A 26,226-nucleotide genomic window follows, 5' to 3' on the forward strand; every position below is an offset into this window, starting at 1 on the left:
AGTCATGAGAAAACCCTGCTTACCGCCTGAGAGGTCTGCTGGATCTAACGAAGACTGTACTGGGAAAAGGATTGGACCCAGACTAGGAAGGAGTCTAGTCTGTGAAAGAAGCTTATTGGAACATCTCTGAGGGCGAGATATTACCTGTAATCAGTTTCTTAATGTATTAGGCTTAGACTTGCGTATTTTGTTTTATTTTGCTTTGTGACTTACTTTGTTCTGTCTGTTATTACTTGAAATCACTTTAATCCTATTTTTTATACTTAATAAAATCACTTTTGTTTTTTAATGAACCCAGAGTAAGTGATTAATACCCGGGGGAGCAAACAGCTGTGCATATCTCTCTATCAGGGATATAGAGGAAGAACAATTTATGAATTTACTCTGTATACACTTTATACAGAGTAAAACGGATTTATTTGGGGTTTGGATCCCATTGGGAACTGGGTATCTGAGTGCTGGAGATAGGTGACCTGCTGAGCTGTTTTCAGTTAAGTCTGCAGCTTTGGGGGCGTGGACCAGACCCTGGGTCTGTGTTGCAGCAGGCTAGCATGTCTGGTTCAACAAGACAAGGTTCTGGAAGTTCGAAGCTGGCAGGGAAAACGGGCTCAGAGGTAATTTCAGCACATCCGGTGACAGTCGCAAGGAGATCTCTGCGACTGAACCCGTCACACACACCACATTCCTCACCATTCCACTATGATGCACAACTTTAACTCTGACCTTAGCAACATCAACATACATGTCTGTAGGACGTGTGTCCTAATGAACTGTAGGATGTGTTATCACTTCATGAGATTTTTAATAATGTTAATTGTCTGCAGTGCTGTGGTGTTGTGTGTACCTAATGCCACACTGTGCATGTCTGGAGTAGTACAGCTTGCGATTTCCTGTACCTAGTTTGAGAGGTGGGTTTGTGTTACCTTGCCAACAGAGTGCTCCAGCTTCTGAAGTGAAAAAACAACACAACTTCATGGTTGTATTTGTTTCTTTTCACACACACACACCTTTTTTTTTAAAGGGATGGGAAGAAAATTAGTGGGAAACATTCAAACGTGTTGTATGCAAATACAACGTAATGGTTGCAAATCTAAAATAAACTGAGGAAGTGAAAAGTTAAGGCTTCCATAGCAATGTTTTCAAACCCCCCCCCCATCTCCCACCCCCATTTGCTGAGCAGCAGATGCAAATTTTTCCAAAGCATCTAAGTGCTCTGGGACCTACATTCCATTGACTTTCAGAGAGACTTAACCTAAGGGTAGGTCTACACAGCAAAGTGTGGGAGGGGGCTCAGAGCTGGGGCAGAATGTTGGGGTGGGAGGGGGTGAGGGCTCTGGGGTGGAGCCGGGGATGAGGGGTACAGGAGGGGGCTCAGGGCTGGGGCAGAGGGTTAGGTGAAGGGGGTGAGGGTTTCAGTTAGGGGTGAAGGCTCTGGGGTGGGGCCGGGGATGAGGAGTTAGGGGTGTGGGAGGGGGCTCAGGACTGGGGCAGAGGGTTGGGTGCAGGGGGTACGGGCTGCCCAGGGGCTGCAGTGGGGAGAGAAGACTCCCCCTCCCAGCCCTCTCTCGCCGCAGCAGCTCGGGGCCGGGAGAGAGGCTCCTCTCCCCGCTGCTGCAGCTCCGGTGGGGCTGGGCTGAGGGAGGGGCTCTCTCCCGTGGCTAGGGCAAGTCCAGGGCAGGTCCAAGCTGGTGCCGGCGGGGAGGAGTACCTCTCCCCGCTGCGCCAGCTCCGCGTTGGAGTAGAGGCATCTCTCCCCGCCACAGCCCTGAGCCCCTGCGTGGGCTTAATAGGCAGCTGCACAGCTTAGAGGGAACTTAGGTTGGCACCCAGGGTTCAACAATTGCCTGGGTTACACAGGAGGGTAGATGCTCAAGCCACAGGCGACAATATCCAAGGTCTGCTAACTTGAGTTCTACTAATCCTGGTCTTACCTTGCAGTGTAAACATATCCTGAAGGGCTAGTGTCATAAATATAAAGGGAAGGATAAACATCTTTAAAATCCCTTCTGGCCAGAGGAAAAACCCTTTCACCTGTAAAGGGTTAAGAAGCTAGGATAACCTCGCTGGCACCTGACCACAATGACCAATGAGGAGAGAAGATACTTTCAAAGCTGGAGGGGGGGAGAAACAAAGGCTCTCTCTGTCTGTGGGATGCTTTTGCTGGGCACAGAACAGGAATGGAGTCTTAGAACTTAATAAGTAAGCTAGTCAGATATGCGTTAGATTCTGTTTTGTTTAAATAGCTGATAAAATACCCTGTGCTGAATGGAATGTAGATTCCTGTTTTTGTGTCTTTTTGTAACTTAAGGTTTTGCCTAGAGGGATTCTCTATGTTTTGAATCTGATTATCTGTAAGGTATTTACCATCCTGATTTTACAGAGGTGATTCTTTTTACTTTTTCTTCAATTAAAATTCTTCTTTTAAGAACCTGATTGTTTTTTCATTGTTCTTAAGATCCAAGGGTTTGGGTCTGTGTTCACCTATGCAAATTGGTGAGGATTTTTATCAAGCCTTCCCCAGGAAAGGGGGTGTAGGGTTTGGGGAGGATTTTGAGGGGAAAGACGTTTCCAAGCGGGCTCTTTCCCTGTTATATATCTTTTAGTCGCTTGGTGGTGGCAGCAATGAAGTCCAAGGGCAAAAGGTAAAATAGTTTGTACGTTGGGGAAGTTTTTAAAAGCTTAGGTTAAAATAAGCTTAGGGGGGTTTCATGCAGGTCCCCTCATCTGTACCGTAGAGTTTAGAGTGGGGAAGGAACCTTGACAGCTAGTCTGGGCACTTCCCAGACAGGTCCTTTCTATTCATTGGCTGCTAGGAGCTGCAGTAATGTAACAACTGCTCACAGGGATTTGCCAATTTACCTTGCCTTTTTGCTGTCATGTCTAGGGGCAATTCCACTGAGCAGCACTTCTGTGGAATTCAGGGCTGCCAGTGTTGGGATCTATTCAGGTTTCTGGCCTCATGCTGTTTGCAGCATGTCTGCAATTGCTTTGTGCCTATTTACTTCAAATAGCAGAAAGCATACAGGGAGTGGAAGATGGGAGGGATCAGCAAGGAAAGCCACCTTATTGAGGTCAGAACATGTAAGGATAAAGTGAGAAAGGCTAAAAGTCAAGCAGAGTTGGACCTTGCAAAGGGAATTAAAACCAATAGTAAAAGATTCTATAGCCATATAAATAATAAGAAGAAAACAAAGAAAGAAGAAGTGGGACCGCTAAACACTGAGGATGGAGTGGAGGTTAAGGATAATCTAGGCATGGCCCAATATCTAAACAAATACTTTGCCTCAGTCTTTAATGAGGATCTCAGGGATAATGGTAGCATGACAAATGAGAATGAGGATATGGAGGTAGATATTACCACATCCAAGGTAGAAGCGAAACTCTAACAGCTTAATGGGACTAAATCGGGGGGCCCAGATAATCTTCATCCAAGAATATTAAAGGAACTGGCACATGAAATTGCAAGCCCATTAGCAAGACTTTTTAATGAATCTATAAACGCAGGGGTTGTACTGTATGACTGGAGAATTGCTAACATAGTTCCTATTTTTAAGAAAGGGAAAAAAAAGTGATCTGGGTAACTACAGGCCTGTTAATTTGACATCTGTAGTATGCAAAGTCTTTGAAAAAATTTTGAAGGAGAAAGCAGTTAAGGACATTGAGGTCAATGGTAAATGGGACAAAATACAACATGGTTTTACAAAAGGTAGATCATGCCAAACCAACCTGGTCTCCTTCTTTGAGAAAGTAACAGATTTTTTAGACAAAAGAAACACAGTGGATCTAATTTACCTAGATTTCAGTAAGGCGTTTGATACGGTTCCACATGGGGAATTATTAGCTAAATTGGAAAAGATGGGGATCAATATGAAAACTGAAAGGTGAATAAGGAACTGGTCAAAGGAGAGACGACAGTGGGTCATACTGAAAGGTGACCTGTCAGACTGCAGGGAGGTTACCAGTGGAGTTCCTCAGGGATCGGTTTTGGGACCAATCTTATTTAATCTTTTTATTACTGACCTCGGCACAAAAAGTTGGAGTGTGCTAATAAAGTTTGTGGATGATACAAAGCTGGGAGGTATTGCCAATTTAGAGAAGGACCAGGATATCATACAGGAGGATCTGGATGACCTTGTAAACTGGAGTAATAGTAATAGGATGAAATTGAATAGTGAGAAGTGTAAGGTCATGCATTTAGGGATTAATGAAAATAATTTTAGTTATAAGCTGGGGATGATGCATCAATTAGAAGTAACGGAGGAGGAGAAGGACCTTGGAGTACTGGTTGACCACAGGATGACTGTGAGCTGCCAATGTGATATGGCCATGAGAAAAGCTAATGCGGTCTTGGGATGCATCAGGAGAGGTATTTCCAGTAGAGATAAGGAGGTTTTAGTTGTGTTATACAAGGCACTGGTGAGACCTCATCCAGAATATTGTGTGCAGTTCTGGTCTCCCATGTTTAAGAAGGATGAATCCAAACTGGAACAGGTACAGAGAAGGGCTACTAGGATGATCCCAGGAATGGAAAACCTGTCCTATGAAAGGAGACTCGAACAGCTTGGCTTGTTTTGCCTAACAGAAAAAAAGCTGAGGGGAGATATGATTGCTCTCTATAAATATATCAGAGGGATAAATACCAGAGAGGGAGAGGAATTATTTAAGCTCAGTACCGATGTGGACACACAAACAAATGGATATAGGCCATCAGGAAGTTTAGACTTGAAAATTCGATGAAGGTTTCTAACCATCAGAGGAGTGAAGTTCTGGAACAGCCTTCCAAGGGAAGCAGTGGGGGCAAAAGATCTATCTGGCTTCAAGATTAAACTCAATAAGTTTATGGAGGAGAAGGTATGATGGAATAAGATGATTTTGGCAATTAATTGATCTTTAACGATTCATGGTAAATAGGCCCAATGGCCTGTGATGGGATGTTAGATGGGGTGGGTTCTGAGTTACTACAGAGAATTCTTTCCTGGGTATCTAGCCAGTGAATCTTGCCCACATGCTCAGGGTTCAGCTGATCACCATATTTGGGGTCAGGAAGGAATTTTCCTCCAGGGCAGATTGGAAGAGGCCTTGGGGGGTTTTCGCCTTCCTCTGCAGCATGGGGCACGGGTAACTTGCTGGAGGATTCTCTGCACCTTGAAGTCTTTAAACCATGCTTTGAGGACTTCAGTAGCTCAGACATACGTGAGAGGTTTATTGCAGGAGTGGGTGGGTGAGATTCGGTGGCCTGCATTGTGCAGGAGGTCAGACTAGATGATCATAATGGTCCCTTCTGACCTTAATATCTATGAACCTATGAAAATAATACAACATTGTCCAAGGCTTGTTAAAAAAAAAAAAAAAATTGGGGGAGGAAGTGAGAAATAACTAAATGATGGGTCAAAACTACTGAGAGTGTCCCTGTACAGTTAGCTTGACCTTTTAATAACCTTTATTCAATAGCAGACAGTATTTCTAAGGGTTAACTTTTTGAGCATAGCACAAAAGTAATAAAAGAAGTGAAGTCAATGCACACGCTGTATCCTAGCTGTAACCAGGCGCAGACTCACTGGCTGCGCCTCCTGCTGGTCGTCTCAGGGAATTAGCATTCCAGCCTCCGGAGTGCCCTCTTCAGGCCTTTATAGAGCCAGCTGGGCCCTGATTGGGGCGTGATCTGGGTCTCATCCTCAGCAACTGGCCCTTTGACGGTCTGGGTTCCCACCTCCTGCAGGGTTCCCTCCATCCCTGTTGTCACCTCCTTCAGTTTTGGTCCTTCCAAGCCCACAGGCACCTCCTCCGGCCTCTCCTCAGTTCCCCTGAGGGGGCAGTGCCTCCTTATGTGGCCCACTGTCCAGCAGCCCCAACAGGCCCTCTGCCTCCTTGCTGCCCTGGACCTTTCCGTGTCCCTCTGGCCTGGGCATGCCCACCACGAGGAGCCTGCAGGCAGAAGGGCCAAACAGGTTGGCAGCTGCCCGGGTTCCCTCACCCAGCTGCCTGTCCACAGGAATTGTCCCTGTCTCTCCTCCAGGCGAGGTGCCCTGCCCCTGTCCCAGTAAGGACAATCCCTTTTTAAATGTCCCTGCCTTCTGCAGGCGTAAGACGTCTGTAGTTCTGCCACTTACCACCGTTACCTCCGCAACTCCTGCTGGAGGATCTTTGTCGGGGCCGCTGCCCCTCCTCCACCAGCTGGCCCATGCTCTCATGGAGGGCCCACTGCACCTCCCATATGTCCCATTGCCTGCCCCCACCCCGGTTCCCCAGCCGGTGGTCAGCCCCCTTCCTCCAGCACACTGACCCCGGGGCCCAACCAGGGACTGCATCTGGGGCCTCCCCATAGAAGACCCCCGTGTACCCAGGATCCATCATCCCCCAGGTCACTCCCGTTCAGGCAATAGTTCTACTGTCCACGCCCTTGGCCCTTGTATCGGGGTAGGACTGCTTACACCCGTATTCTCCACCACTCTGAAACCGGGCGCAGACTCACCGGCGGTGCCTCCTGCTGGTTGTCTCAGGGAATTAGCATTCCAGCCTCCAGAGCGCCCTCTTCAGGCCAGTGTCTCGCCTTGCTGCTGGCTCCCATGTCCCTCCCAGGACCCCAGTGCCCCTTTCACTGGGTGCTGCCCCCTGGCAGTACCCCACAGTTCTGCGTCTCCCCCTCCCAGGGGAACCCCCCACCCACAAGACCTACCTTGCCTCAGTCGTAGGCTCCTGCCAGTCACCAGCTAGCCCCGGGGCCCTGCGGCAGACTGCAGTATGAACCACTCATCCCAGGCAAGGTTGGGTTTGGACCTGCTGCCTCTGCCTAACCTTGGGCTGTTCCCTGCCACCCCAGTACCTGCTGGGCCTAATACTAGGCCGCAGCCTGGGGGTTTCCTGGCTGGAGCTCCCCAACTCCTCAAGCCCTTCCCCAGCCCTGCTCCAATGTAGGTACTCTGCTTAGGTCCCTGCAACCAGGTCCCTCCCTCTCAGAAGCTAGAGAGAGTGTGCTCCTGGGCTTCTGGCTCACAGCCTTTATAGAGCCAGCTGGGCCCTGATTGGGGTATGGCCCCCAGCTGAGGCTGCTTCCCCAATCAGCCCCACTACCTTCCCCTGCCCCACCCTCTCCCAGGGCTATCTTAAACCCCCCTGGGCCCGAGCAGGTGTCCACCCCCCTACACTAGCATGCACAGCCTGGCAAGATCATAGCAGTCCAGTCCTTCCTGGACTCTCTGTTCCTCAAGGACCAGAATGCATGGCGTGTGTACTGCTTTCTCAAGCCTACCTTTGTGACAACACCCCGACCTACTCAGCCTGGTTGGCATCAGTCTACTTTTGGTTCCATCTCTCCACTTTGTGCAGCAAAGCCTTTTAAACCCTTCTTGAGTGGCTCATGCAGCAATCTGAGCTTCCCCTCATCAACAATCATTTGTAGCTTCATCTGTAAACCGGGGTTGTTGTTATTTGTACGACTGTAACATTTGGTGTGCCACTCTAAGCACTAGGGCTTCCTGCCGCTATTGATAGGCTGGCAGATTGAAAACAATTTGAGTTATTGCTTCTGTGTCTGACTTGCCTCTCTTTCCTCCTCCCAACCCCCACCCTGCACTCTTCAGCCTCCAACCCAGCACAGAGCATGATGTCTAGCTGACCAGACAGGGGTTCCAAAAAACAAGGAATTGCCTACAAATATACTGCATCCTCTTGCACTGTCCCTATCACTCTTCTCTAGTTTGTCTTCCTTGTCTTTCTCCTTGCATAACAGGCAGCGTGTAGTATTTTTGTACTTTGTGACAAATTATTAAATACTCCTCTAACTCTCTCTTGTACAGTTTCTAACATACAGAAGTAAATGGCATTTGACAACCTGTGGGAAATTGAGTACTTCTGAATCCATGGGTAGAAGGGGAGTGAAATCCTGACTCGACTGAAGACAATGGCAAACTTCCCACTGACTTCAAGAAAGCCAGGATTTCGTGCCAGATATTTAATTGTCCACACATGCCTTTACGATTCAGATCAAGGGGTTTTTATAAGTCTTTCATAAAATTACTGCTTCCAAAATCAGGCACAACTGGGGATGATCTGAGACGCATGGGCTGTTGGCACACTGACAGCCTTCTGGCAAATCTCACCTTCTTGAGATGTCACATTACAGGCCATCTACTGGTAGTTACATAGACATCACAGCTAAGCTTACAAGTAGTTGGTAGTGTGAAATCTGTCCATTTCTGCAAAAAAGCAAGTCTGTCTGGCTTCTCTCTTTCCCTGCGTTATTTATTTCACTGGACACAGTTATGCACCCTGTTTTAAAAAGTTCAGCATTAAGAATTCCAAAATGAATTCTGAGAGATGCTGCGGAAGCAAACGCCCTTTAAAAAAAAATTTTTTTTTACCTGTCCAAATAAGTAACCTCTGTGACGTCTCTTCTGAAGAGGGTGTCACTTCCATCCCTTAGTCCACTGGAGATCTCTCCACATTGACTCTTGATCTCACCATTTGTGGGAAGCTTACAGACATCTTCCTGTCCTGAAGCAGTTCTTTCTAAGAACTGACTGCCTTCCTTGATACGTTGCTGGATCATCGGAGTGAGTGGCATTTCAAAACTAAAGTAACTATCGGGTTCCGAGTATAAAGTCTCCAGGGATTCCGCACTATAATATAAAGAAGCATTGTCTAGAATGTTTTCAAACTGTGAGCTATACACATCAATGGAAACTTCTGCATGCCTTTGTCCAAGGACATCTCCATAGCCTCCTGTGGCTGCTTCTTCCTCCTCCATGATCCTAGGAATAAACCAAAAAGAGTCGGTTTAAGTTTTGTTCGATTAGAACTGTTGAGTAAATCTGCTTATTTTCCCTGTGAGTGAGTCACACATATAAAAAGGAACTCAATGGTCTTGAGTTCTAGTTATTCGAATACAAAGCAGAACTGATACTTTGGTTCCAGTGCCATGCTGGAGTACAGAACTAACACAGTCTTCTTCGCTGGTGTGCTACAGTTCTGAGAAGGGAGGAAAAAATATTCAGGAGAAAAGAAAAAGTGATGTTTACTAAGAAACAACATCAGCTTGCTGTGTTCAGTGAAAGAGACAGTGTGCTTTTCGGAGCTAGAGTATGAGTCACAGACACATCTAGCTCCCCCCTCTCACAGCACCTCTACTGACTGCAACACAAAAGGAATTATAGTAGATAAGATGCTTCACCAGGAACTTAGGTCCCAGTCAGCGGTGCGGAGGCCGGGGGGGCAGGGCATGGAGGGGGCATATCCCTGGAACCAACCCAGCCCCACACAATCCCAGTGCAGCATAAGAGCCTTAGAGGAAAAATTAATACAAATCTCTATTAAAAGCAACCTAATACACGAATACAACATAGAAAAAACACAGGTAAACACCCACACAGGTAGTATCAAAATGGAAGTGGAATGTGCAGCGCCGTTCAGCCTCTCTGCAGATGGCCATACACGGGTTCTAAACCTCCCCTTGGAGAACTCTTAAGTCAAATAGGGATGAGGTACTCCAGAAACTCAAGGCAACCACGTGAGGTTGTTTGGTCTTCGTCAGACTTCTAACAAGCAGTCTACCTTCCCTCAGATTTCCTGGTACTCTACACACACACACACACTCTCTAAATAATAAACAAGACTCAATTTTTTCTCAACTTTAAAATGTGGAATTTTCTTGCTGTTTGGTTTTAGCTATTCTCCAGTGAGAACTGAGGCTCAATCACCATAGCGTTGTGTTTAAGAGCCTTCTGGAAAGCAACTAGCCTTTAAACAGAAGTGAAAGTGACTTTAAAGAGTCAAACCAATTTATTTGAGCATAAGCTTTCGTGAGCTACAGCTCGCTCCACTGAATGCATCCGATGAAGTGAGCTGTAGCTCACGAAAGCTCATGCTCAAACAAATTGGTTAGTCTCTAAGGTGCCACAAGTACTCCTTTTCTTTTTGTGAATAGAGACTAACAGGGCTGTTACTCTGAAACCTTTAAAGAGTCAGTTTCACTCCTGTTTAAAGTCAGTTTCTAGTCTACTATTATTTGTAGTAGGGTAACATCTGGAGAGCCCCAGGCAGGTGCAGTAAAGACTCACGGGCCCTTGCCCTAGTAGGATGTTTCCAAAAGTTAAATAATCTATTTGAAATTTGGTGAACTGCAAAAAGTAAGTAGCCTAACTGATAAAAAGTAATCTCAATTTTTCTGTAATTATTTCAGTTGTAACAAAGTAGGAATATACATTAAAATTTTAAACCTAACCAGCGTCCCCTTAACTGACTTGCCACAAAATGTCAGGAGAGGTTAGTGCTAGTCTAGACTAGAAGCGCTACATCAGTTGTGCCACTGTAGCACATCTGGTGAAGACGCTCTCTGCCTCTCTCCCCTCGGCATAACAACGCCAACTCCGCCAGCAGCAGGAGCTGTGTCGGTAGGAGCAGCTCTTCCGCCAACAGAGCGCTGCCCACACCGGCGCTTAGGTCGGTGTAACTTACGTTGCTCGGGGGGGTGGCTTATTCACACCCCGAGTGACATAAGTTATACTGAAGTAAGTGGTAGAGTAGACAAGGACAAGAGCTGGAAATGTATCTCAGCCCTGATGCCCATTCTGCTACTCTACCCTCAGAACCGCACCCTCTCCTAGCTAACGACTTCGATGAGGGATAAAAGGTTGTTCATTGGCACATCTTGTATGTCCAGCCTGACCATAATAAATGTTGTTTTCTTCTTTAAAGTCCACTTGTGGTCCGAAAAGTGGCTCTGTAAAAACGTCACCACGATCAAATACTTCTACTTTCCATTTCAACTCAAGTCCCCGTTTTTATGGCTACAAACATGTTTTTATTCTTAATGGTGCAGGAACCACTATCAGACAAGGAAAGCAAGCTGTATTCTGTTTGGCCTCACACATCAACAGAATTGTGAACTGCAGTACTGGTGAAGATGAAAGAAGCAGAAAGAACCCAATTTGGCTTTCAAGGTTAAGCCAGAGCAGGAAGTAAAAATATCTTCCCAGTTAATTGATCAAAATTTAATCTGAGAATGAGTAACTTGTGTTTCTGATATCTATGTTAAGGCTCCAAAACTGGTACCTCAAGGCTTGGCATTGGGAATATCTTGCTGTATTATCTCCCGATTGTTCTAAATTTACATATCAATTTAAAATATGTTGTCGTGGGCTAGGTACACCCCATCACGAGGTGTTGGGTCACGTAGGGTTAGATGGAAGGGCGTAGGCAATTCTGCAGCCGGTCAGGTCCTACACCGATGACCCTTACTGTAACATGGGGTAGTGTTACTTAGCGACCAGAGTCAGTGAGCAGCCCTTCCCATCAGGGCAGCGTGGCCCAATGGCCAGAGTCAGTGAAGTAGCCCTTCTCTGTGAGATTGTGCGGCCAGTTGGCCTGTTGGGGGAGTGGGGCACCACTCAGGGGAGTGTGGCGCTCTGGGTAAGGGGACTCGGGGCCTCCCTGCTCCTCCGAGCCCCAGCCCAGGGCCCTGGCGGTGGTGCTCACCACCGAGTCAGTGGGGATCCTCCCAAAACATGCTGACCAATCCCCTGGTTTACTAACCGGCAAAAAGTTCGAGACCCCTGGGCTGCTTCTTACCCTTTCCCCCTCGCCAAAACTCCCCAGGTCCCCAAATGGCCGGGCTCCCACCAGTACCATCCTTTATCTGGGCTTGTCGGGCAGCCTGGAGTCTCCAGTCAGGAACTCTGTGAGCCACAGTCCCATAGTCGGGGTTTGTAGCAACTCCCTGCAGAGAGCTTGCAGCCTGCGTCCTTCCCCATCAGCAGCCTCCCCAGACAGAGTTGGGCTGCTACCTTTTATATGCTGCCTCCAGGCTAAGCATGCCCAGCAGGGTCGGAGGGGCGGGGCTTCCTCTGCCTGCAGAGCAGAGTTAACCCTTTCAGGGCTGGCGCAGGGTAGGTACACCTCATCACATATCTTTAATTGATGTTTGTCTATATATTTTTTTCTTTCTTTATAGATTCAGTGCTGTTGTCAGCTAATTTCTAAGTTGGGCATAAGCTTTCGCGGGGGAAAAACCCCACTTCTTCAGATGCTTATGTCCAAATAAATACCCCACGAAATCTTATCCCCCAATAAATCTGTTAGTCTTTAAGGTGCCATCGGACTCCTCGTTGTTTTTGTGGATACAGACTAACACGGCTACCCCTCTGATAATTTCTAAGTTATCATCTGCAAAAAACCTAGAGTTTTCAGGTGCCTAAGTAGCCCCTGAAATAGCTCTCCTGGTATTGGGGAAGTCAGAGGAACCAGGTAATTGATAAAGTGGGTTTGGTTGGTGGCGGGCAGAGAACAATGCTATGTAGACACTCTGGAAGGAGGGGATGGAGATTGGTGCCTCAGCACCAAATCAGCGCTTTGAAGGCTTTCTTGAAGCTGCCACCTATACTTCCTGGTGAACAGAGGCAGCAGCACCATGAGGTGCTCTTGATGCACTGTGTGATAAATGAGAGGGGGATAGCTCCCTTTTGTGGACATCCAGCCAGCCAGTTAGCTATAGAATCCCTCTTGGTAGCTGTTCTCTACTTGCTTTTCTGTAAAGGGTTAAAAAGTCGGACTGCATGCATAGGTAAAGAGAAGTGAGTGGGTACCTGACCAAAAGAGCCAATGGGACGGCTAGTACTTTTTAAAATTGGGGGAAAACTTCCCTTTGTCTGCGGTTGTTGTTCTCCGGGGAAGAGGGGAACAGGGCAGCAGTTATGCTGTGAGAAGCTGAAGGCCAGGTATGAAACTCATCAGAATCATAACTAGAAATTGCTTATTTGGAAACCCAGATATGTAAGTAGATCAGGAAATGTCTAGGAAGACGCAATTAGGTTTATTTTGTTTATTTCTCTTGGCTTGTGGACTCCTCTGTGCTAACCCCAAATGCTTCTGTTTTGCTTGTAACCTTTAATCTGAACCTCAAGAAGGTTATTCTTGATGTTTAATTTTTGTGAGTGAGTTTTTAAATCTAGCAAAAGCCTAAGTTCCAGACGTATTTTCTTTCTTTTTGTTTTTAATAAAATTTACCTTTTTTAAGAACAGGATTGGATTTTTGGTGTCCTAAGAGGTTTGTTGTTTAATTAGCTGGTGGCAACAGTTCATTTTCTTTGTTTTCTTTCTCAGCTCTTACCCAGAGAGGGGTGAAAGGGCTTGAGGGTACCCCACAGGAAGGAATTCCCAAGTGTGCCTTCTTGGGTTCTCAAAAAGGGGGTAGGGGGGTTGCAGCATCTACCCATCCAAGGTCAGAGAAAAGCTGTGACCTTGGGATTTTAATACCAGCCTGAAGTGGCCAGTATTAATGTTTAGAATCCTTGCGGGTCCCCACCTTCTGCACTCGAAGTGCCAGGGTGGGGAATCAGCCCTGACACACTGAACATGCCATACAGAAATAATGACTCCCCTGGAGCTGTGGCCTGGTGTGCCGGAGAGCAACCAGCAGAGCCTTTCTAAGGCCAATGCCTTTGCATAGAGCAGTCGTTCCCAAACTTGTTCCGCCGCTTGTGCAGGGAAAGCCCCTGGAGGACTGGGCCGGTTTGTTTACCGGTCGTGTCCACAAGTTCAGCCGATCGCGGTTCCCAGTGGCCGTGGTTCGCTGCACCAGGCCAACGGAAGCTGCTGGAAGCGGCGGCCAGTACGTCCCTCGGCCCGCGCCGCTTCCGGCAGCTCCCATTGGCCTGGAGCAGCGAACCGCGGCCACTGGGAGCCGCGATCAGCCGAACCTGCGGACACGGCAGGTAAACAAACCGGCCCGGCCTGCCAGGGGCTTTCCCTGTACAAGCGGCGGAACAAGTTTGGGAACCACTGGACTAGAGACACAGACCTGCCCTTCACCATACCAAGCCCTCGCTTCATACAATCCTGTTCTCCTCAAATTCTGGGCCCCAGCACTACACAGCTCCCCCCATTTTGCCAAAGCCCCGCATAATCCCACAACCCACATCCCTGCCCCAGTGCCCACCCTCACGTTCCATGCTGTGCAGCCTGCCTACAGCTGCTCAGGATACTTTAACAAAAAGAAAGATTTGAACATCTTTCAAGCGTTCCTTTTTCCCCCACTGGTATTTTGCCTCTCATCAGGGAATCATTTCCAAGTATTCAAAAATCAAAAGCCAGGGCTCCCAAAATCATGAGATGGCTTAAAAATCATGAGATTTTAAAAACATAATATAATACATTTGAGGGGTTTTTTGTCTTCTGGTTTCTGAGCCTTCAAGGTGCACTCGGATCACATTTTTAAGCTTTTCTCCACAACCAGGAGGGCTCAAAACTTTTTGTTTTAAAATGACAGCTGAAATTCTCACATATTCACATGGCTCCAGGATTTGGTGCTTTAAGAAATCCAAGAAATATCATGAGATTTGTGATAAAATCACAAGAATAAGCAACACTACAAAACCATTCCATTTGGTAATCATGGCAAAACTCAAAGGACTCTGAGTAATAAAAGGACTGACTCCATGTATGTTTTAATGTGAGCCTTTCAAAAAACAGCTGGCATCTGATCTAAGATCAGAATGTGTGTGCAGGGTCGCAGGCAGGCCCTATCGTCGTTCACCAAGAGGAATACAAACAAATGTGAAGAAAACAGGACACAATTTGAATAAGGAACAAACATTCGCAATTTTTTTATATATGTAATATAAAAAAATGCCACTATCCTCTTGTACTGTATAGGAATAGGGTGGTATCCCTTTAAATAATTTGTGATCCTTCTGGAAACACTCACTGTGTTCTATGTTTAAAACCCTGCCAGAAATCAGCCAGAGCAGCAGTATGTATGTGGCTAGGCCTTGCCTGTGTGTATATTTAGTCAACACAGTTATCTGGGACCTAACTGTGCCCATGTGGGTTTCTTCATGTTGTCTTTGTTGTGTAAAGGGCAAACCACAGAATTCCTCTAGAGTTATCATGCCCAATTTGGAGACTAAATTCAAACATTAGAAGTGTGGAACAGACGGATTTGAGTTCTGCTTCAGCGCAACCCTCAACTCCACATTAACGGTGCCATCACTACAGTCATCTCCATAACATTCTATACAGCAGGCAAATAATCTAATCAGTCATTTGCATAGCAGCAACTCCCACGGTGTGTTAGGCATGGCCCACACGTGGGAATTCAGTCCCTGCCCCACAGAACGTTCTTACCTTTCACTGTCTGTGTTTAGCACATGGTTCTTTTCTTCAGCAAGTTTATCCTTCACAAAGACTCCATCCTCCCCACCTTCAGCTAGCAAAGCTAGAGAAAAGGATTCCGAGCCAACTCCTGGTTTGAAATCTGCCTGGGCTTCGTTCCAAACACTCTCAGACAAAGTGACTAACCCTGAGGAAACTGGGGCTGGAATGGGGTGGCTTGATGCTTTGGAGAACTTCTTTTCTACAGACACGGCCCTTTGTAAGTGTGCATTGGCCTCTAGCGCTGAATGCTTCACTCCCTTCTGCTCCTCTGCTTTCTGTATCCATAAAATCTCCACCCCTTGAAATTCTACATGTTTGCTCACAGCTGCCTCTTTCGATATCCTCCTCCCAGGACCCGCTTGCATCTCGCCTGGATTGTACGCTGAAAATTCCTTCTCAAAATCTGACCATCCCTCCCCCAGAATACTGATAACGCCCCCAACTTTGCTATCTGCCTCCAGGGCTGGTACAGATGGTCTGTGACAGCTTGTCTCCTTCACTTTGGGGACCTCCTCAGTTTTATTATTGATGGCTTGCAAGGACTCTGACTGCATTTCTCCAGTTACTATTGCAGCCAGATCTTTTTCTATGATCAAATACAATTTCTCCTCAGCTCTTACTTCAGATGGAAGAGGCTTGTCTGAGGGTTTTTCTTGGCCTGCTGGAACCAATTCTCTGGCTGCCTGTACGTCTTGGCTGCCAATATTCCTTTCTTTTTCCATTTGCAGCTCTGAATAAAGAGAAGCGTTTGCTCCCTTCTGTATTTTTGCAGCTTCTAGCTCTTGAGAAATTTTCATAATCCCAGTCTGTCTATCAGTACGTGGCAAAGTTTCTTCTTTTGATGGTAGCAGTGATACCTCAATGCAAGATTTTGGCTCATTTGCGTAAGTGCCACTTGCAAGAAGAGTAGGCAACTGGTCATCCCCCCTCCTTTCTGGACTGCATGTTATAGCCTCTGCTAGAAACTCAGATGAACTCCTCAGTGCTTCTGCACCTTGCTCCATAGTGCCATATTCTGGAAATTCATTGGAGACGTTATGTGGGAGCAGAGTGCTATCTCCTTGTCCACCTACACAAAAGAAAGAGAGTGTATTTGTCTATTGGGTACATCCATTTACTTGTTAAGGGTATTAGCTCCATTCCCAGATTAGCTGCATTGCTTCTGCAAGCCCACTGCAAAGAAATGCTATTGTATTTAGCTCTTTTTGAATGCTACTGCATTGTAAAATTGGGCTTTTTACATCTGAGTGTTGGGGAAGCATATTTTTTGGAAGTTACCACTGCCAAGTTAGGAATGCCAAAAATATTTGCTGAGCTTCACAGGGTCCCAGTGGCCCATGAATAGCATGGACACATGCCAGATGAGAGAACTGAAGAAAGTAGGTATCTGGAGGTTTAACATCTGTCCATGATGTGTGCATTACCTTGTGTTTTATACATTAATGTTATTGTCATTTTCTCTTTTTAGTTGTTCTAAAGAGCAATGGTATGGAAAGCAACTGGTTAGATCCCACATATCCCATGAGTACGGACAAACAAAACGGGAAATGCTAGAAAGATTCCAATTAGTTGATAAGGTAATTAATGAACCATGACACTCTCTAACACTACACCCTCATCTTTTCAGAACCTGTATAACTGAAGGCCGAACTGCAGTGACGCATGGACATTTATCATCACACTTTACAACTTTCCAGTAAAAGATTAAATCTAGTGTCACACATGAAGGCTGGGGGTTTTCTGTCTTGTTTTTCAAGCTGATGAAAATAAAGCAATTGAGACAACTGATGGCCAGATTTTCAAAAGAGCTAAGCACCCAGCAGCTCCCATTGTTCTCAGTCAACACTAATTCAACTGTTCTCAATGGGAGCTGCTGGAGGCTACACTTATGAATCTCTGGCCACTTCAGTTAGGTGCCTATGTTGAGGCTGAGCACTTTTGGAAAAATCTGGCCTTGAGTACTTACTTAGTCATTCAGAAGAAAACTAGAAGCATGTTTTGGATCCCAGTTGTATCAATTATTATTACAATACTGAGACATGCCGAGATCCAAATCGAAACCATCTCCTGGCTTCACACCCCACCCTTACTCGGACGTGGGCCTGGGGAATGTATCTGGAATTGGACATGGACCTACATTTCAAAAATTTGAACAAATTTGGAGTGTTTTGGATTTAGATCCCATTTCACAGCCCATGTCTAATTGCCATGTAGCCCCAAAGTAATGAAGTCAAAGGCTCTTCTATAACTGTGACTAGCTAGATTCTGTTTACTTCATCTCTCTGAGATAAAAATTCGTAGGGAAGTTATTAATGGCATCCAACTCTTTCAGATAGTCCTACCATGTCCTTAGCCGTGCATCGTGGCAACACAGTTTGTGGCCCTATCTCCAAAGATAGACCAAATGGACTTTTTAAAAGAGGAATAGGCAGACGCTGACCCAGTTTTTTAACCTACTAGTTCTTCAGCAAAGGTTTTCAAATGTATAGGAGAGTGAAAGAAGGCCCAATTTCCTATTAAGCAGAGGCTGAACAGTTTCTAAGCAGTAATATTTATTAACAACTGCCTAAGCACACGGATAGGCTGAATTATTTGTTTCGTATCTGCATCCAATCTGCAAAAATGGCCGGCGGATATCCGCATCTGATATAAAGCAGATATCCACAGGCTTGCAGGGCTCTACTTATAAGGAGTCCCTTACTTAAATATTTTTGCCTAAGCACATCTAAACGGCCATGACTTCCTCTCATATGCTGAAGAACTGCTTAGAAAACGCATTTCTAGAAGCAGCCAGAATGCTTCCAACATGCATTCAGCTTTGCCTACGTGAGTTTCACAAACCAGCTGCATGTTGACTGTAACAGGTAAGCTACAAGGACAATTAGTGACCATGTTTTAAACCTAAAACCCTTGCAAGGGATTTGTCAGTCTCAAAGGCCATCTCTGCTTCTGAAGCAATCCAAGACAAACAGTGCAGAGCTTAGTTTTCAGGCAATGAATATAGGGCACAGCTGTGAGCTTCCCCACACACCCTATGTGACAAGGCAGCTGCTTGGTAAAGCAGTAAACAACTCACAGAAAGTTTCTGATGTTTTCATTTTTTTCATTAACTCCATGAGTAACCTAATCCCTAGCAAACCCATGGCCAAAGCTTTACGGTGCATCCAAAGAATAGAGGAGTGCTATTTAAAAGACTCACTGGGCTAAAGCAAAAACTACGAGTTTGAGGGTCTTATTCACATTTACACTACATCCACCATTATACTGCTCTTCCAATATAAAGCCCATTTCAAGGTCCCTTTACACTGCCAGTGTTGTGAAGGAGCCCTACTGTAAATAAGAGTCTTTACTGGAGTCCCAGGGAGAAACAGCAAATTGATTACCTCAAACTAATTTCAATCTAAAATGCTCCTAAAGAAAACATGTGAAATAAGCAATCAAAGCAATAACCTTTTCTGATATGGCCTACAGGACCAACTTCCACGGTGAACTTTACCATGGTCTCTATTCTTTGCAGGAACACATTCTGGAGGGTCAACCAGCAACCACCTGTTCTTAAAAAAGGCTTACTATAATGCACCTGAAGAAGTGGGCTGTAGCTCACAAAAGCTTATGCTCAAATAAATTGGTTAGTCTCTACGGTGCCACAAGTCCTCCTTTTTTTTTGGCGGATACAGACTAACACGGCTGCTACTCTGAAACCTGAGATAATGCTAGTGGAGCACACGCCTTATTTCAGGTAGCAGGGTTTAAAGGAGCTCGAGTTCTTTAAGGGAAACCCCTCCCCTCTTCCCATCCACCACCACAGCATCATGTCTTGCTACAGCTCCCAGCATATCCTGCCTAGCCCCCATCCCCCAACATGACTGCATTACAAATAAGGCTAGAAAAGGAACAGCAAAATCAGGTGCTCCGCTGAAGATAAGCAGAACAATAAACGATGAAAGGATACCCTCTTTAAGGTAACACCAATTTCTACTTTCCATTTAAGGTTGCTTCTTTCAATAAAGCAAAATAAAAAATAAAAAGGCTCTAAGCTAAAATAGCAAGAGAGGTGTACGCAAGGAAAGCTGAGACATTGGGAAAATATAGCCTGAGAGCAGCTGGCACTTTTTTGATGCCTAGAGATTTAAAGAATCCATTACTTAACCTGCACTGGCATAAATACGATATTTCATATGTAAATAATCAACCATCAAATTTCAATCTAACACAGGAGCTTGGTCATGGTATAATAAAGGAAAGGCTAGGAAGCAAAAAAAATAATAATAATAATAATAATAATAATCAAATACACATTACAAATATGGAAAGACATTTTCCCAGGAACATTTTACAAAAATGTCTCTCTCTCTCTCTCTCTGTTAGCTAACTAGCTAAATATATATTTATTTGAACAGAGTCGCCTACTCACAGAGATTACTGTAGCTCCAGCAGTTACCCATTGGTCAATGAGTATGCATAGATCATCAGTTTATCTATAATGATACAAGCTAATTCGATTGCTGCTGTTCTAGTCAACGGGAATCAAAATAGTTTCAAATTTCCGGGCAGCCCGCTGCCCTGCATTGCACACGGAGATGTAAATGGAAGCATTCTGAGCATTATGAAACTGATGAGGGAACTGCAGTCTCATTCACTCTATCACAGAAGCTAAGGAGTCCAACTTGGCAGCTTATAGAAAATAGCTCCACTAGGGATTTTCTATAGTTGAGAAGATTATTTCCAGGGAGATATTTATGATTAACAGGAGTTTGTTTTATTATAATCAGATTCATCAGCACAAAAGAACCAAGAGTACAAAGGCAGTTCTGAGAGTATAATACTGGCCTTGTAGTAACAGAGGCACAATGGCACTTTCACATTATAGCGCATCTTCTCTGATGCAAGAATGACTACACCAAAAAGACAGGTTTCTTATGTTTTAATTGCCTCCAAGCCTGTGCACTGTTCATAAGCTATATTTTAAATTTAAAAATTGAAGAATTTATACTTATGCTTTCCTTTTTTTTCCTGTCCCAAATTTAAGCAAAAAAAAAAAAAAACTGTTTAAGGGGGGAAAGTACCATTGTTGATACAGAATATTAGTGTATGTCACTGAACAACAAATTGCAGGAGTCATGGAATTTTCTTACTAACTTAACCATCTCAAAGGCACAGAACCACCTAGAGTGTCATCTTAAAGTCCCTCTAACAATACTGTAACAAACTATTTGGTTGTATCAAGAGTATCTCATCTCATACAGAAATGGAACTGACTCAGCCCATCAGACAGCAGGGATACTGTACGCTCACAAATAGGTTTTTTTTCTGCAGTTCTTTAGTTTCTAAATGATGCAATTCCCTGTGCCTTGATTGGTTCCGACTGGTGAATGGCCTTTATTAGCCAAAATAGAAGGATTTGCATAATCATAGTACAACTCTTCTATAATGGTACAGCAAATATCCAAATCTCTGTGTTGATTGACTACATTGATCTTCCTGCTCTGCCTGGCACCTCTCCTCAGGATTTTCAAGCTGTCTGCTAGCAACAAAGATATTGCCTGTACTTCCCATGCCCTTTAGCTGAAACCAGGAAACCTCCAGAATTTACATGAAAGAAAGGGGAGCAAGGGCTGGGAGGTGTATGAAAGGAAAATTGATTTACAGGAGAAGGTGGAGAGACAGCCAACGGGAAAGAAGTGGGGGTCAGAAGTTCGTGCTATCTCCATTGTGACCAACTCTTACTATGTTATCACAAACTCCCAATAGTATTCTTTTTGAACTCCCAGCGCCTGGAGTCCTGTGGTTATGTCAGAATCCCAGCATTCATTAAAAAAAAAAAAAAGCTTGAAAATATGAACTCTAACAACCTCAAAGATCAGACAGCAACTGAAAAGAACACAAGATTTATTCTTTAAGTCTCATGATATTTTGGGTCCTGACTTCAACACTTCAGGTTGGCAATACTGTGTAACTCAACCTTAAACGCCATCTTTTCAAACACTGCCAACTCCTCCAAATGGTTAGGAGTGTTGTGAAGTCTACAGAGTAACTAAAAATGCATAAAAACTAAAAATCCAATGGTAGCAGGCTTCACTAGACTACCTCGCAGGCTGGAGAGAAGACGCCATCATCCTGCACCAATTCAGAGGCCTGCACGTAACAATACCCTTGGAACAAGACAAAGTTCAAGAATAACATCCAGCATGTCCTGGGAGACTTCAGCACAAAGGATTATTAATTACAAACTGCTGTAGTGCCCACAGATGGCCAATGAGATGGCTCAATCTCTAGGGTCGTTACCTTGAAAGCTACAACGGTAGAACAGAGCAGCTGCTAGCACAGGCTGAAATGAGTTAATGGAACAGAAATGGATGGAAAAACAACTGAACTCAGTATCCCGATGCACCAGCATTACCATTTCTCACAATGTTATTGCCAGTCTCATAATATTTGGTGTTTCTTCTTAAAGCCCCAGCTTCTGGATTCAAGTAATTACATGAGACTCTCAGCTTCCATTTTTTTTTAAAGAGTTAATAGCCTCATGGTTGCAGTAAAAATGTGACCCCCTAAAGGTTCAAAAAACACAAAGCACATTAAAAAAAAAACAAATTAATTATTTTTAATCTCTCATTATTTGGGTGGGATCTGACTTCCGCTTTTTAAAATGGTTGGGCTCGGGAAAAGTTTTTTAAAAACCCAGTCTTTAGCTATAATATTGAATTTTTGGAAAACCAACAACATGTAATTGCTGATAGGGCTGTCAAGGGATTAAAAAAGTTAATCATGATTAATCGTGCAATTAATCGTGCTGTTAAACAATAACAGAATACCATTTATTTAAATATTTTTGGATGTTTTCTACATTTGCAAATATATTAATTTCAATTACAACACAGAATACAAAGTGTACAGTGCTCACTTTATATTTATTTTTATTACAAATATTTGCACTGTAAAAAACAAAAGAAATCGTATTTTTCAATTCACCTAATACAAGTACTGTAGTGCAATCTCTTTATCATGAAAGTTGAACTTACAAATGTACAATTATGTATAAAAATTAACTGCATTCAAAAATAAAACAATGTAAAACTTTAGAGCCTACAAGACCACTCAGTCTTACTTCTTGTTTGGCCAATCGGTCAGACAAACAAGTTTGTTTATATTTGCTGGAGATAATGCTGCCCACTTCTTGTTTACAATGTCACCTGAAAGTGAGAACAGGCGTTCGCATAGCATTGTTGCAGCTAAAGATTCATACGTCCCTTCATGCTTCAACCACTATTCCAGAGGACTTGAGTCCATGCTGATAACAGGTTCTACTCGATAACAATCCAAAGCAGTGCGGACCGACGCATGTTCATTTTTATCGTCTGAGTCAGATGCCACCAACCAAATACTGATTTTCTTTTTAGATGAAAAGCAGGACTTGTGGCATCTTAGAGACTAACAAATTTATTTGAGCATAAGCTTTTGTGAGCTACAGCTCACTTTATCGGATGCATTTGGATGGTTCAGGTTCTGTAGTTTTCTGTATCAGAGTGTTGCTCTTTTAAGACTTCTAAGAGCATGCTCCATACCTCGTCCCTCTCAGATTTTGGAAAGCATTTCAGATTCTTAAATCTTGGGTCGAGTGCTGTAGCTATCTTTAGAAATCTCACATTGGCACCTTCTTTGTGTTTTGTCAAATCTGCAGTCAAAGTGTTCTTAAAACAAACACGTGCTGGGTCGTCATCCGACCAGCTATGACATGAAATATAGGGCAGAATGCGGGTAAACACAGAGCAGGAGACATACAGTTCTCCCCCCAGGAGTTCAGTCACAAATTTCATTAGCGCATTTTTTTTTAACGAGCGTCATCAGCATGGAAGCATGTCCTCTGGAATGATAGTCGAAACATGAAGGGGCATACGAATGTGTTGTCTATGTGGCATGTACATACCTTACAAGGCTGACTACAAAAGTGTCATGCGAACTCCTGTTCTCTCTTTCAGGTGACACTGTAAATAAGAAGCAGGCAGCATTATCTCCCATAAATGTAAACAAACTTGTTTGTCTTTGCGATTGGCTGAACAAGTAGGACTGAGTGGACCTGTAGGCTCTAAAGTTTTACATTGTTTTGTTTTTTTGAGTGTAGTTATGTAACAACAACAAAAAATCTACATTTGTAAGTTGCACTTTCATGATAAAGAGATTGCACTACAGTGCCTGTATGAGGCAAATTGAAAAAAATACTATTTCTTTTGTTTATTGTTTTTATAGTGCAAATAGTTGTAGTCAAAATAATAGTAAAAAGTGAGCACTGTACACTTTGTATTCTGTGTTGTAATTGAAATTAATATATTTGAAAACATAGAAACAAATCCAAAAATATTTAATAAATGTTATTGCATTCCATTGTTTAACAGTGCAATTAAAACTGCGATTAATCACAATTAATTTTTTTAATCACGATTAATTTTTTTAGTTAATTGCATGAGCTAACTGCGATTAATCGAGAGTCCCAATTGCTGAGGTTCTCAGAGCATCTGAGGGGCGAGTGCGGGTCAGGGGTAAGGACTGTACTGCATTTCTTAATGCACCACTACTTAAAACACTCATGCTAAATGTTTGAAGGAGACTAAACTTACACACAGAAAATCTACAGACTTCCAAGGAGGGTTTTTATTGGCAATAAGGGTCTAAAGGAAATGATCCTATAATCAGGATTTAGTGACAAAGTATGGATCTTTGCAGCCACCCCAAAAGAAATCACACAAAAATATTCAGTTGTATTTTATTTTCAGACTTGTGACCAATCAGCCACCCCACAAAACATTACAGGCACTGAATATTGAGGCAGAAAGGCACAAAAGCCACCTATATTTTTGGGACTTAAACCAAGAGGAGACATTGCTGGTAAAGGTGCAGCTGGATATTAAGTACACACTTTTCAGCAGGGTTCTTCAGTGAACAAGGAGTTTCCCCATAGGAGGTTGGACAATGTAAAAAGAAGGGAGTTACAGCAGGGAAAAGATGGCCTTGTGGTTAAGGCATTGGCTTGTGACCCAGGAAATGTCTGTTCTATTCCTGGCTATGCCACAAATGTCCATGTTACGTCAGCCCCCCCACTGTGCACATCCATTATAAGACAGCGTTTAATAGTATGACCATATACTATCTTTTCCACAGCATACTCTGGGGCTCAATCAGGGTTGTGCCGTGAAGGAGACTGTTGTGCCCCTGCCTTATTTGTGGCAAAGCTGCCAGGCGTACAGTGAAGGAGGCAGGGGATTACAGGACGATGAAGGACAGGTTTGTGGTTAAGGCAGCTGAATGCTGTCCTGGGGGAAATCAGATTCTATCCTACCTCTGCCACAGTTCCCTTGTGAGGCTGGGCAAGTTACTAAAAGCAAACTTTTCACAGGCGGTCACTAATTATGGGTTCCTCATTTTCTGGGTGTCCAGCGCAAGGCACCTGGGGCCTGAATTTCAGAAGCACTGAGTGCTCACAACTGCAACTGAAGTCATGGGGAATCACGGACACTCAGTGCCTTTAAAAAAGTCTGACCCTAAGTGGCTCAAAACAGGCATCCAAAATGAATGGACTCGTTTGCCAATTTTGTCCTTCATCTCTGTGTCTCAGTTCCCAGTCTGTAGTATGAAGATACTTTTCAGAGTAGCAGCCGTGTTAGTCTGTATTCGCAAAAAGAAAAGGAGTACTTGTGGCACCTTAGAGACTAACAAATTTATTTGAGCATAAGCTTTCGTGAGCTACAGCTCACTTCATCAGATGCATTCAGTGGGAAAAAAAAAATCCGATGAAGTGAGCTGCAGCTCACGAAAGCTTATGCTCAAATAAATTTGTTAGTCTCTTAGGGGCTACAAGTACTCCTTTTCTTTTTGTTCTAATACTGTGATCCTACAGGGAGAGGGTTTGTAGTCTCTCAGGGGCCACAAGTACTCCTTTTCTTTTTATGAAGATACTGTTACCTTAATATTGGCACTTACTGGATCCTGAGTGCTTTATTCTACAATATACATTCAACTTCTTTTCTTTAACTGGCTTGCTGTGATATCCTTGACCCTGAGCTACAGCGTTTATTGAGTCTAAGGTGTGGTTATCTCTTTCACAGAAAGCAGTTGTCAAAGTTATTATGACAACTTTAACCACCCTGTTTTTAAGTTTAGGTCAGGTTGTTTCCAGAGCCCTCTTACAAAACAATATAGTTGTTAGTATAATGCCTCAGAGTCTTTGTTTTGTTTCCTCAGGTCGTTACTGAAGTCTGGATCTCTAGCCCGTCAGTGCTGACCCTGGGGCTAGCCTCACATCTGCAGCATTCAGTCCCTGACGGGCCATGGAGCACGCCAAAGGGAGGAACAAGAAAATGGGAGCTACCACACTTGATCAGACCCATGGTCCATCTGACTGTGGCCAGGACCAGATGTTTCAGAGGAAGGTGCAAGCAACTGCATAGTGCAAAAGCATCGAATAATCTGTCTGAAAGGAAAAGGAGGACTTGTGGCACCTTAGAGACTAACCAATTTATTTGAGCATAAGCTTTCTGAAAGGACGGTTCTTCCTAAATCCCCATCAGTTAGGCACTGTCTGATGGCCTGAACCATTATGGTGTTTATATCCTTCATTTAATAAAAAAAAGTTTAATCCTGTCAAATGTAGCTATGAATATCCTCTTCCTTACTAAGCTCTTTGCCACACTGCATCTTGTGACAATGAGTTCCACGGGTTAACGATGAGACAATGTAAGGCACAGTCCCACACTAAAGTTTCAGAACTCTTGCTACTCTTTAATATATCCGGTATTGCAGTGGGGTAACTAGCTGAAATTCCATTCACAACCTGTGGATTCAAATACGTCTGACAAAGTGATGAATTTACAGATGGAGGCTTGAGTTTCACCCTTTTAAAAATTTTGCATTTGAATCCCATTTAATTTGGGCAGGTTTGTAATCTTAATTCCACATTCCATATATTTCGCCTCATGTTTTCTGTTCATTCCAATTAACCACATACACATAAAGAACAATCTCTGCTTTGGCCTCTTACAAAAAGTAGTTTGGGGGCTCAGCAAGAGAGCACAGCTGCAGAGGGAA

At 44.1% G+C, this 26,226-nt stretch overlaps 1 protein-coding gene and 1 long non-coding RNA gene across 6 annotated transcripts in view; one reads left to right on the forward strand and one right to left on the reverse strand.

The window, feature by feature from the left end:
- Positions 1-26,226, reverse strand: part of PSD3 (pleckstrin and Sec7 domain containing 3) — a 143,287-nt gene that overhangs the window by 101,582 nt on the left and 15,479 nt on the right. For 2 of the 5 annotated variants that reach the window (XM_048851597.2, XM_075128911.1), the window contains exons 3-4: positions 15,118-16,216; positions 8,361-8,750 (exon numbers count right to left, since the gene is read on the reverse strand). In XM_048851597.2, coding sequence (XP_048707554.1) covers positions 8,361-8,750; positions 15,118-16,216 — 1,489 coding nt within the window. Of the gene's footprint in view, positions 1-8,360; positions 8,751-15,117; positions 16,217-19,561; positions 19,728-26,226 lie in introns of those variants that run through there. The other 3 variants (XM_048851598.2, XM_048851601.2, XM_048851599.2) reach the window with 3 other exon arrangements.
- Positions 18,926-25,787, forward strand: LOC125637314 (uncharacterized). Its single transcript, XR_007356893.2, has 2 exons — positions 18,926-19,109; positions 25,384-25,787. It is a non-coding gene; the product is annotated as an uncharacterized LOC125637314 (long non-coding RNA).

The sequence above is a fragment of the Caretta caretta genome, chromosome 5, assembly GCF_965140235.1.
Source record: "Caretta caretta isolate rCarCar2 chromosome 5, rCarCar1.hap1, whole genome shotgun sequence".
NCBI classification, from domain to species: Eukaryota; Metazoa; Chordata; order Testudines; family Cheloniidae; genus Caretta; species Caretta caretta.